Source organism: Limulus polyphemus, unplaced genomic scaffold, assembly GCF_000517525.1.
Source record: "Limulus polyphemus unplaced genomic scaffold, Limulus_polyphemus-2.1.2 Scaffold1055, whole genome shotgun sequence".
In the NCBI taxonomy this organism is placed as follows: Eukaryota; Metazoa; Arthropoda; class Merostomata; order Xiphosura; family Limulidae; genus Limulus; species Limulus polyphemus.
The window spans coordinates 22,300-35,541 of record NW_013666665.1 but is presented as its reverse complement, the minus strand read 5'-3'; the positions used below and the strand labels follow the sequence as shown (position 1 = coordinate 35,541).

The window sequence follows — 13,242 nt, the reverse complement described above, 5'->3', positions numbered from 1 at the left end:
GTTGCCTTCAGATGTTGTAGAGGCAGTAAATTTAAGTGAGTTTAAGGAAAAGCTTGATAATTATATGAATGAAAAAGAGTTGGGTTTAAAAGTTTTTATTTTATTTAATCATTTTAATTTAGTTTTGAGGATGGAACAACCGAGATGGACCAATAGGTCCTATGTTGTCCCAAAATATTATGTAATGTCATTTAAGTAAGTTTATTGAATATTATTTGCATAAGTTTAGTATATATTACTTGTGAATGCCATTTCAGTAAGTTTAGTGTGTATTATTTATATTGTGTAGGTTGTTTCAGTAAATTTTGGGAACATTTATTATGTGTCTTTTTAAAAAGTTTAGTGAACTAAACCTGTATTTTGGATATGATTTTGGTGTTATTATTTAGCTCATCCTGGTAGGTTCAGTGAACATTATCTGTACTAGCATAAAATACCCATGCTCTTCTCAGGGGTTCAAAGACCCTCTCATCATTCACAAAGGTCCCATTGTACTGATCAAGCTCCTTCATTAGCCCCAGTTACTTCTATAACTACCACAAGGGGTTACGTTCCTGAAAAAAATAGTCATTAGGACACACATCCATGATACCTGAGCTTGTGTGTGAAGTTGGTTCCTCTTCCTTGTGAGTGGGATTGTGAACACAGTTTCAAACCTGGTATTTAAAGAAGGGTCATGAATACAAAATCCAATGCCAAATTTTGGTTCAGCAGCTGAAAAACCTTCTCCCCCAACATACCCATGTGACCTGGGCACATTTTAGCTCCCCCTTGGTAAAGGACACTATGCCATATAGATATGTACACCCCCAGGCCAGTCCAAGTCCAACTGCCAGGTTTGGTTTTACTAGCTCCAAAATTGTAGTAGGAGTTTATAAACAAACACATTCATGCACAATGTGAATTGACTTAGGACTGTGTATGTTTAATATCTTGGTATGTTTAATGAACATTATCTGTATTGTGCATATCATTGTAGTAAGTCTAGTGAACATTACTTGTAATTTGTGTATCTTGCCAAAGTTAGTGAATATTATATATATATATATTGTACATCTAGGTAACTTTAATGGGCTTAATCTGTTTTTGCACATCATTAAGTTTTGTAAAACTTATTCTTATATCATTAACATAAGTTCAGAAATTATTATGTAGGTTTGTTTTGCATACGTATCTACATTTTTCTTAGATAATATCTCAAGATGAAGCTGAACGACGAGGCAAAGTATATGACAAGTATATGTGCAGCTTTCTCTTCAACCTTAACAATGGTGAGTTACTTGTGAAAAAAACATTTTTGAGCAGAATATTTATGTAGCAAGCCCACTTTAAGGTAGTTTGAGGCCATGGTGCACATATTTTTTTTAGGCCCCTTCAATAGGGTACAAGCCAATTTGAAGTTAATTATGATTAATACATATTAAGTTAACTACAGAATATGGGCTAATTATTCGAAGTAAATTAGAATATGATGCATCTAACTTTTAAGGATGATATATTAAAATTAAACGACTATAATAATTATTATTTACTTATACAACATGGCAAGTAAGAATGAATTAGGTACATAAAAAATAATATAGTTATTGTACTACAACGTTATGGAAGCATGCCAAAACATTACCCTACAGTCGTTTTTTCTTTGCTTTGGCAGAAGCAAAATCTCGAATTACATCTTCATAATCTATTTGCCTAAGCAATGTCCTTTCTATCGTGAGCAAGGAAAGGGAATTTGATATTCATTTAACATTGAAGCACGCAATTCATTTTTTACTCTAGCCATTTTAGAAAAAGTATATTCTTCATGCCATGTCAACTTTAGGAAAAACAGATTCCAGTTTGTTTTTGTAATTGCTTTGATGCTGAAATTTTTGCTGCAGCTAAAAGATTGGGAGACAGATCTTTTCCCAATGAAATGACACAGTTTGCAAAATTTTTTGATCATGAAACACCATCCGCCCAGCAATGTCTCATTTAAAGTTTTGAAATTAGATAGAAAACCAAACTTCATTTCTGTTGCTTTTATATGCAACAAGCTGATTTTCCAAACTATTTAATGTAAAGAAATGTTGTTTCCTGCTACAATTTGAAGTAATTATAGAAAGAAAAAATGGTAATTTTGATTTATTTTGTACTTTTTTATGGTGGTTACAAGGTCGGTCAAACTGATCTAGTCTGTATTGAGTAAGAATAGAACAAATAACAGATAAAGATTTATCAAAAAAGAGAAAGTTAAACTGACAGTCCGGATCATCAGTAGGGGCCTCTCACCACTTGGGGCCCTGGTGCAACTGCACCACAGTTAATGCGGCCCTGTTATATAGAGAACCTTGCTTTACTAGCTGTTTATATTATCATTTGTTCTTGCAAATGTGTAGCCTAACACTTTGTCAACTGAACAATATTATCAGCTCATTCTTCCAAGACATTCTATGTACACTGTAATCTACCTCCATTGGTCTAATAGAATTCTAATACCCTTACTAGTATAGGTTAAAGGATCATACCTCTGGTGCACAAGGTCAGGCGTGTCCTAGTGATTATTGTGTTTAGTCTGTGAAGCTGAGAATTCAGTGTTTATGACTTTTTGCTGGAAGAAAACATGCTTGACACTTTGGGACCATGTGTATACTATAAGTGTGATGGTCAAATCTCACTATTCAGCGAGACAAGAGTTGCCTGAGATTTGGAGATGGGTGATGATGGCTAGTTGCATTCCCTCTGGTCTTTTAGTTCAAATTTAAGGATAGCTATACACAGCTAGTTCTTTGTGTAGCTTTGCACAAAACTTCTAAAACAAACAATCTAAGACACAAGTAAATAATTTCTGGACATGCTGTATATTACTGTGTGAAGACTTCATTCCATTTATTGTGTGTAGCTATTACAGTACAGGTATGGACATCCTTTGAAGCAATACAACAATAGTTGAGTGGAAGTTATTCTGACAATTGTAAGTTGTCAGTTGTTTCAAGTAAACTTATCTTGGTGAACCCATACTCTTTTGGCCTCATTTCCAGACAGAGGTCCTTCTTCATTATGTTGTATACTGTTGCCTGGGGTATGTGGGTGGCTTTTGCTACTGATGTTTATTTTCCTGGATTCTTGCTTGATCAAAGACATGATACTTTGCTTAGCATGGCTGGTACAACTTGTTGCAGACTTTCTAGATGGTCATTGGTCTACAAGTTAATCCATATTCATTTGTTTTCTAACTTCATTATGTACAAGTGATATCACGGTCTTGGACTTTCAGCTCCTCAATCTGAACACTTCTTCATAATCCAAGTGTATGAATATTTTGTGTCAGAAAGGGCTGTTACATAATTTTCCCAAAAATCAGTTTTCAGTGACATCATTTTATCTGTTTCATATCAGCTATGGGTTTCACATTACTTGCTGATTTGCATATTCAAAATCGTTTTAATACAACATTCTCACCCTCTGTGTTGTTCCATACATATATACGTAATGTGTTTGTGTATATATATATAACCCAGCTATATTTATAAATTCTCTTAGCTGTTTTGTTTCAAGCTGGGTGACTGACTTGATTAATTGATTACCTGTAAGCATCGACTATATCAGTTAACAGGCGCCATCATACTGACGTTCGATAGCCCACATACAATGAGTTTTGTGAGGGCTTGATAGAACCCCCCTTCAAGTCTGTCATGATGACACTGTTTTGGGCCTTTTATTCTAACCAAGAAGTATATACTTTTGAATTCAGATCCTATTAGTATTTGTCATGGCATTAGTCATGTAATCAGCTAGTGCTTGTATATATAGACAAGCTCACAGATAATTAACTCTGTGTAACTTTGTTGGCTGCTATGACTCCAATACTTTAATTTTAATTGGCCTAGACTAGCAACGTTACATGCAATGTAATATGACTATATTGTTGTATATAGACATCAAATATTTGTAATTGAGAAACTTAAGCTAATAGTTTAAAGTTTAAATTACAAAATTGTATATTAATTATTAGCAAATTCAGACTAATAAGAAGCGTATTAGCAAGTTTTATCATGACCTAAATTGCATTTGATAAACTATTTCCTGCATAAAACAAGGCTGCAGGGATTGCCAAATTGACCAGTGGTTGTCATAGTTCAAGTAGCATGTTGTGAATATGTCTCAATTTAGCCAACAAAACAAGGAATCAAGATAAAGCATCAGCCTGCTAACTACTCCATGTACTGTTTGGTGAGGGCTGTTTACAGCCCTCGTGCATTTTTCAAAAGTGAAGGACTGAATTAGTGTCACATAATTTAAACTAAATTATTATTAAATTGACTGTCATTAAAATAATCAACTAATCGAGGTGAGTATTTTCAGTTATTCCAACTATCCAAGTCTCGTATGAGACTAATCAATTAGTTGAATGTAATTAACTAATGAGCCTGACAATTAATTGATTATCAAATTCCACTCATCACCCAACTCTGTTGTTTTCATAGTTGCTACAGGATTGTCATCTTCCTACAGCGAACTGCACAGATGAAAGGTGGTGAGACAAGGGGACACTGTGGGATAGAGTGGTCCACAAGAATTTCAGCTGGTCTACAAGACTGTTGAAAAATAAATATATGTTAAAATGTAGCTACTGGGTTATACACACACAGCAAGATAGTTTTGGTCTCCTGGAAATGTCTATAAGTATAATTCTAAAATATAGTTAACAAAATTAAACTCATCAAGAAATTTTATGCTATTTTGTTATACATGGTTCACTTATTGGTCTTTTAATTAGAGATTATCGCATAGGTCTCATACCCACATTGGGCACATTCTCATCCTGTATACTATTGTTAATGCTATTTTTGATTAAACTCTATAATAAGAATAACCCACTAAATATGCCAAAACTTTGTTCTTGTAAATGCTATTTTAATGCTTTCTGAACTTTACTTTGAACATAAGTTTTTGTGTTGTTATTCAGACTCCATGATTTTGGGTTTTATCAGTCAGAAATTCGTCATGTAGAATGTTGAACTGTGAAGAAAGAATTTTGTGGTATGGAATTCTGTAACAGTTAAAAGACTAATACTTATTTTTTTCTGGTTTAGTTGAATAGTATAATACTACTGAATGGGATAAATACAGTACACTTGAAAGAATAAAATGAATATGCCACTTTTGCTATGATATTTTTATGAATATAACTGTGTGTGTGTATTGATATCAAATATATATATTTTTCTCCAGATTTTGTTGTTGATGCAACAAGAAAGGGTAACAAGATAAGATTTGCTAATCATTCTGTGAACCCTAACTGCTATGCCAGAGTGAAGATGGTTAATGGGGATCATCGTATTGGAATTTTTGCCAAGCGTCCTATTCAATCAGGAGAAGAGCTTTTCTTTGATTACAGGTAAGAATTCAGCTTGATTATGAGTGGTCTTATATCAAATAGAAATGTATGTTTTTATATAGAACAGTAGGTTAATTTCTTGTATATTGAATGAGTTTAAAGCTTTACTTCTTTTAGATCTACCACAACGGTACTCCTTCTGCATCGGGCTTTTTTTTTTTTTGCAAGTGAGCTAAAAAAAGTCAGTTTTTTATTTTGTTTTTTAATAGTGTATTGTAATATATGATAACAATAACATGCAAATCAATTTGAGCAAGTAATTAAAAATATGGGGAGAAATGGTTTGCCAGAGTTATCTCGGGCAAATCACAGAAGGGCTTAATTTGTTGGAGGATAATATTTTTATGTATTCTCTCTGCACTGAATTTAAGAAAATATAGAAATAATCATTTTATGCCAATATTTTATCATGTTTATTATTAATAAATATTTTTGTCTGTCATTTCTTCTTCAAAAGAAGCTTAAACAGATTGATACTCAAAAGTGTTTAACAAACTCAAGTTTTTGTTTTTCTTTTTACAAATGTCATTTAATTGTATTTACTTCTTCTGAGCTTATCCTTTATTTTACTAAAAGCCTAACCTATAGGACACACACAAAGTTCATTGTTATAGGTTATAACCATTGAAATAGTTATCAGTATCTGAGTTTCACTTTCAGTTTTTCATATCGTACAAGTAAAGCTCCACATGCATGCATGTGTGTGCGTATATATTTATATTCTTAACCTTGAGAACTAGAAACAGGAACAACTATGTGACTGTTGCAAAGTATTTGTTTAGTTATATATATATATATATACTGTTTGTGATGTGTTGCATAAAATAGTTACGAACTAATATATTATGCTTCTTATTGATGGCCTGGCAGGACCAGGTGGTTAAGGCGCTTGACTCACGATCTGAGGGTAGTAGGTTCGATTCCTCATCCCACCAAACATGCTCACACTTCAGCTATGGGGGTGTTATAATGCGATGGTCAATCCCACTATTCATTGGTAAGAGAGTAGCCCAAGAGCAGGCGGTGGGTGGTGATGACTAGCTGCCTTCCTTCTAGTCTTTCACTGTTATATTAGGGACAGCTAGAGCAGATAGCCCTCGTGTAGCTTTGAGAAAAATTCAAATCAAACCAAATTCTTATTGACTGACAACAGAAATTAAACTCGTTGGCTTAATTCTAATTAGAAGTTCTTAACAATTGTGTAGAAGAATATTAATTGTAATACATTGAATGTTATTGAAACACAGAATGACATCAAGTCTAATATGAAACTTGATTCTAAGGGTATTGGGTGATAGTCTGATTTGATTTAAATGAATTGCATAGCAGTCTGACTTGATTCAAAGAGAACCAAGTAGCAGTCTGACTTGATTCTAAAAGCATTACATAGCAGTCTGACTTGATTTTAAAAGTATTGGGTAGCAGTCTGACTTGGTTTCAGGATCATCAGGAAACAGTCTAACTCAAACTTTTCATTTCATCTAAAAGTGCTTTTAGGTATTATTATTTTTTTTAAACAGGTTAAGTATAAAGACCTATTAACAATAATGGTTATGAAGAAAAATGTTTAAATGGGTGGAAAATGTATAGTTAGCTTACATTAAAAAATTTCAAATCTAGGAGTTTTCTCATTAATATCCATAATTACTTAATAATTATTTTTCTACTAGATAAAGCTTATATTATAAATTAATATAATTAGTGATCATATGGTGTTTGTAATATTAGTGCCACACGTGTAATTATTGAATTTTTCCACTTAGATATGGCCCTACAGAACAGTTGAAGTTTGTGGGAATTGAGCGTGAGCTTGAGTTTTTATGATTTTATGGTATTCAGTATATGTTTTAGGGTGCATTCTTTTATGTCTTGTCCATATCACATTTTTTGCATATGTTCAAACTTTTTGAAGGTGGTTTTACACAAGTTATTTATTTGTTGTTTATTGTTTGACTGTGATGTCAAGGTATTTCTGTGAAGCCTTTTATATAGTGAAATTTTTATCACCTAAAATTTCAAACTATGTTATGTATTAAATAAAGATCAACTTTCCAAATAAAGGATCTTGGGAACAATTTTTGTTTTATTTACAAAAATCATAAACTTTAAAGGCAAACATTTCAGTATTATTTTACAGTTTATGATTTGGGGGGGAAAAATCTTAAAATTGGCAAGTTTAGGGGTTCTTTAAGAGTGAGTCAAAATTCAAATTCAGAAAAGACATGAAGGAATTCTGACAGGTTACCCTTAGTCATGATAAAACACAAAACTTGATTATTGGAGGATTGTGTAACATATTATTTCAATGTTTTGGTAATGTGTATATTATCAAAGGAAATAATGCTACAAGGATATGTGTACCAATTTTTCATATCTTGTTTTTCTACATTAGAACTCATTCTATCTCACCAGTTATCATATGTATTTTTTTAATAATCATTGGTATTCAGAATATTTTTGAATGTTTTGTTGCATATGCTGAATAGTAGTTTCATAGTTTTCCATTTGAGTATTTTTTAACAAGCACATTTTTTTCTAGAAAAATAATCATGGAAAATGCATTTTCATGTACGTGTATCTATTAGCCAATAAAAAAAACATTAAAATGTGTATATGCTGGTCATGCTTTGTGACACAGTACATTGTAAGGTTTCATACACAGCACAAAACAATTAAAGTATAAGCAGAATTTGTAGTATTATACTTATGACAAGTTACAAATAATGTTATAAAGTAGATAACCTATTTTAATGTTTATAACATGAAAACTTATCAGCAAGGTATAATATTTGATAGTTGAGACAATGGGAAAGTTATACTAATGCAAAATCTTTTCCGGAGGGTGGGGTGCTTATTGTTGAATTTGAATATTAAGAACTGCATAAAATAGATCAAATGTGCCAGGATTCATTGCTCCTAACAGACTATCGCTGATCATCAGCAATGATAGTAACACTAATGCAGTGTTGAAATCATGTTAACATGAAAAATAACAAAAAAATAACTATGCATAAAGTTAGTGGAAGCTAATAAAACATTTGTAATTGTGGTAGAATTTAGACAAACAGTAGTTGCTGTTGGAAAAGGAAATCAGAGTGTGGAATGCGGCACTATTGAAATTGCCACACACAATGGACTTCTACAAACAACATCATAAATAAGATGATGCTGCATCTCTATAGGACACAGATCACCCATGAACATCTACCTGGAGATAAACTAGAAAAGGTAGCCCTTGCACTCCAATTCCTGGATAAACATTTTATGGACTGATGAGACACATTTGTTTTTATGACCAGGTCAACACTTGCAGCTGGGGAAAAAAAACAGTGGCTGTTGCATAATGACATTGCTCAAACATATTTTTGGATACTGAGTAACAAGCACGTTTTTCACACACAATGGCCAGCATAGTCTTCGGATCTCACACCTACTAATTACTAACTATGGAGGCACCTGAAATTGTTGTATGCATAGTGACATGCACACTAAATCAAACAAAATTATTCAGCCATGAATGCAAGCAGTAGTGAACATGAATAGTAGTCACATCAAATATCATTAACATGTTAAGTATGGAAATTTCATAATCAGTGCTTCTACTGACAATTATTCTTAGCACTGGAACTGCTTTTCCAATCATCTTATTTCATCTATCAAATGTTACAGCTCCTGACATGTCATGTCTAATGATGCTCTTGTAAACATTACTATAGCAATGGTAAAAATACTGGTTCAGTGTTGAAATCAGCCTAACTTGATATTGAAATGATAAACGTTTGTTATAAATCAGACTGTTTTATGGCTGCCAAAACATCAGAATGTTTAATTGCTACAGACACTGAAAATGTTGAGTATAGGACTAGAGACAACATACGTGAAACATCTGAGCACACCCGTTTTCTCAGTGCAGTGTTTAAAAATGCGATTCTGTATCCACTGTTTATGCTTACATTCTAATGCAAACTTGTAAGTACTCAAGTTCAAATATGAGTGTACTGGTAACTTTATCTCTATATTGGATTGTAATCCATATGGAACTGGATTAGCCTTTCTAAACTTCACAGTTCAACCATATTAGATAATTCAATTTACTTTTATTAACTGCATACCTTTGAGGTGGGTGTACTTAATATTTGTTACATCTTGATCGACATTCTTTCCCCAGAAAAATATAATATACAATTTGAAAGTAATAATCATTTTTCCACTGATGTTTATTTAATCTATGATCTTGGGCACTTGGTATGTACATTTCTGTTAAACTAGCAACATTAGCAATGGAAAATGAAGTCTACTAATACAGATGAAGACAGTCGACAGAACATAAAATATTTTATGTACAAGATTTGAATGTTTTGGAATACACTTATTCCATCTTCAGTGAAATAAGAAAATAATGTTACAAAGATATTAACTAATGCTATAGTATCATTAATAACTAGTTTACACAATTACTGAGTAAAGTGGTAAATGGAAGGAAACAAACAGATTATAGAATATGTTATGAAACAGTTGAGTTGAGTCTTTAAGAGTAGGGAGATCTTTAGCTATAAGTAAATTTTCTTTAATGTAGAGTTCAAGATCTTAAGATCCTATAGTAATAATAGCAAAATCGTTATATGAAATATTGTAACCTGTGAATGAATGGATGAGTGGCTGGGTTTAAGTAGTGGAAAGTTGGTTCTGTTTGATACTCTTAAATGCTCACAGAATCTAGTTTTCACACACCCTGGTAAAACAACACATCACTTGGAAACTAGAGTCTGTGAACAATATCTTTGTAACACTGTTTTCAGATTTTGCTGAAGATAAAATAAGTGTAATCCAAAACTGAAGATAAACAGCTGTAGTGCAAGATGGAGTTTTAACATCTAAAGAAATCCAAAAATGTACAAAGACCTTGTAACAATAATCTGTTGACATAATTTACATATGCACAGCTTTTTATAGTATTACCAGAGGAAAATGTAGTCTTAAAATGTTTTTACTTCATCAACTCCCCAAGTTTATTTCAACTTGTGTAAAGTGGATGCAGAAATATAACTAATGTACCTGTTAGAAACTCAAAACTGAATCAGCTTGCTGTGAAATCCTAACACAAAGACCAAACAAGTAATAGCAAAGTTTTAAATCTTTCTGTAAAACTATTCTAGTTTAACATTTTCAACAAAATAAGTTCACTAAAGAAATTGCTTACTATAACAGTACTTATCATTTATAGTAATGTTCCAAGTTTCTGGTGATATTGATCAGTCTGTCATTTCCAATTTAAAATATTAAAATGTTTTTGCTCTATCAGATGACAATAATAAAACCAACATTGAAAGTCTTGTGAACATTGTCATCTTGTCATGGTGTTACCAACATCTTATTTTATTACCAATTCTCAGATTAAAACACACTTTTTTTTATTATAATTTCTTTTTTTAAAAGATTATGGTTAAAGATTCTAGCTTAAGCACATAGTTTTTCAAAACATTTTTATAAATGTACTAGTTTTAAATGAGTAGTAATGTATATTTTAGAGCTGAAGATGTTAGGTTGATTTATATCATTAGAAGAGTTTGATCAAACTGAATCTTTCTCCTTTAACTTATTTGTACTACAGTGTCGAAAATATTACCACATGCTGCACCACAGAGAATTCTCAAATATCCATAACACTTCATTTACATAGAAAGTTAAGTATCTTTAGAATGCACTCGTTTGCCAAATACAGATTTAATTGATCTATGCTAAAATATTTTTGTTTTACAGATTTTTGCAGTTTTGTTTTCAAAAATATATTTTGAAATGACCTCAGTAAAATATCTGCAGAAAAATTGTATTTTGTCAAAGGAGATCAATAGTTACTAAAATATTATAAAATAAACCTTCTCTAACCATTTCTAAAATCATTCATATCAATGACATCACAAATTCTATCATGGCAACTATGTTTCTTTGGGTAAAACAAAACACCGAAGCTTTACCAAACTACAAACTTATTTTCTTGTTCTGTTTGTTCCTCATCTGTATGATGATTTGAGCCAGAAAAATTAAGTTACTAAACAATTCTTAATTTTACATACAGCAAATGTTCAGCCCTTAATTTTGAAGGTTAACTGCATTTTACATGAAACATTTGCATGTGTTAATACAGTAGCTCATCACCACACATACAAGCCATGGTGTCACAAATAAATGTTTAGCACCTATAAATGTAGTTCATGATGCATTCCTAACTATTCAACTCTGCAATACTACCATGGATAGACTTGTGGCTAGTATTTGTATGTTAAAGCCCTTTCTAAAGAAGAATGTTTGAACAAAAAAAAACTTAAATGCTCTAGAGACAAAGGTCACAACATTTCAAAGAAAGGATTCTTCTGTATTCTCCTTGGAAGTGGAAAAACTTGCACAGTAATGTGTCTGTGACAATAATGTGCTCCAAAACCCCATCCCAAGTCAATGAGTAGCAATGCTTTGATTCACGAAGTGAGGGCTAAAATTACAAAAGAAAACCCCTTCTAATAAAAAAAACCTATTTTAATGAAGCTGGATGTATTTCTTTTTAAAGTTAACAAGGATTTGAAATTGACAGTAGTTAACAAGTCGTCTGATGTACCTCCAATGAAATTTTTACCTTTGGTCTGCTTTAAGTGACCTCAAAAGTTGACATCCACAAAAGCCTGTCAACATGAGAGGTTTAAGATTTATCTCACCAGCCTTTGCAAGAGTGTGTAACAATCAAAATTGCATTGTCAAGCAATAATGTATAATCATGGCCATCTAGATGATGGAGGAAATGGTTCCAAATACAGCATGGGACTTGGAACATTATTCTCAGAAAGTACTATAAGCTTTAACTTAAAGAGAAATAATTCTGTTCTGTAATGCAGTAGAAAAGAGCTACCACTTTAGAGAAATACTTGTTTAATAGTAAAGCAAATTACTTAAAATAAGGAGAGGCTTACACTTTGAAAAGTGGTACTGCTGAACATTATTGTTTTAATATCGGCCTCAGTGTGGTAATTACCAGACTTCCTTGAATCTGTAAATATTGTGCTTCCTCAGCTCAATTATCCTAAGCTTTCAGTGGTGAAACATTACATTTTGTGTGATACTTGACTAGTTCTTAGGATTGTCAGAAATATATTCTTTCACAAATGGGAGAATATACCTATTCATTCATGCAGGTAGAACAGGTAAATTAGAAGATGACAACCTTGAAGAAAAAATTTTTCTCACAACAGTTTTGGCAATACATCTTATTTGTGTCTGTGAATAGACTGTCCAGGAATAAAACCATATTGTAACTGTTGTCATATCTGTATTGATTTCTTTAAAAAAAAAAAGAAATGCACATCAAACTCTGGGGGTGGATAGCTTGTTCAACATTTCACTGATATTATTTTCAAAGCTAGAACTGTTAAATTCATTATGTTTCAAACATTTGTTCGTTCTAATTATTTTTACAAGTAACAAGATCTTTTTACAGTTCTGTAAATATTGTTAAGACAACAGAAGTCACACAATGCTGGGAGCATGCGTGCTGGAGTTTCTAGAAGGATCATGACTTATCGAGGAACCTCGCTAATATCCGAGTGTTTGCCAGGCGCCCTCTTTTTTAGTATATAAGCCTGGCAAATAAGGCCAGCGAGAAATTGATATACAGATAGAATAATAATGGCTGGAGACGGATTGAGTGGGTAATGAAGAAAAACTTGAATATAAGTTTAACATAACAGCAAATGTACAACGTTACGACATTCAAGCCGTCTCCAGCCATTATTAGTCTCAAAGTAGGTTCCTCGTCACCGAATTTGAATGCAGATAGAATGAAGAGATAGATAACTGAGTCAAGTGAACAGTAGACA

The 13,242-nt window shown here is 32.4% G+C and overlaps 1 protein-coding gene across 1 annotated transcript in view; it reads left to right on the top strand.

The window, feature by feature from the left end:
- Positions 1-7,962, top strand: part of LOC106461894 (histone-lysine N-methyltransferase EZH2-like) — a 73,642-nt gene extending 65,680 nt beyond the window's left edge. The window contains exons 14-16 of the mRNA XM_013921762.2: positions 1,190-1,271; positions 5,215-5,380; positions 7,144-7,962. Coding sequence (XP_013777216.1) covers positions 1,190-1,271; positions 5,215-5,380; positions 7,144-7,204 — 309 coding nt within the window. The 3' untranslated portion in view covers positions 7,205-7,962. The remainder of the gene's footprint in view (positions 1-1,189; positions 1,272-5,214; positions 5,381-7,143) is intronic.
- Positions 7,963-13,242: the final 5,280 nt, after the last annotated feature.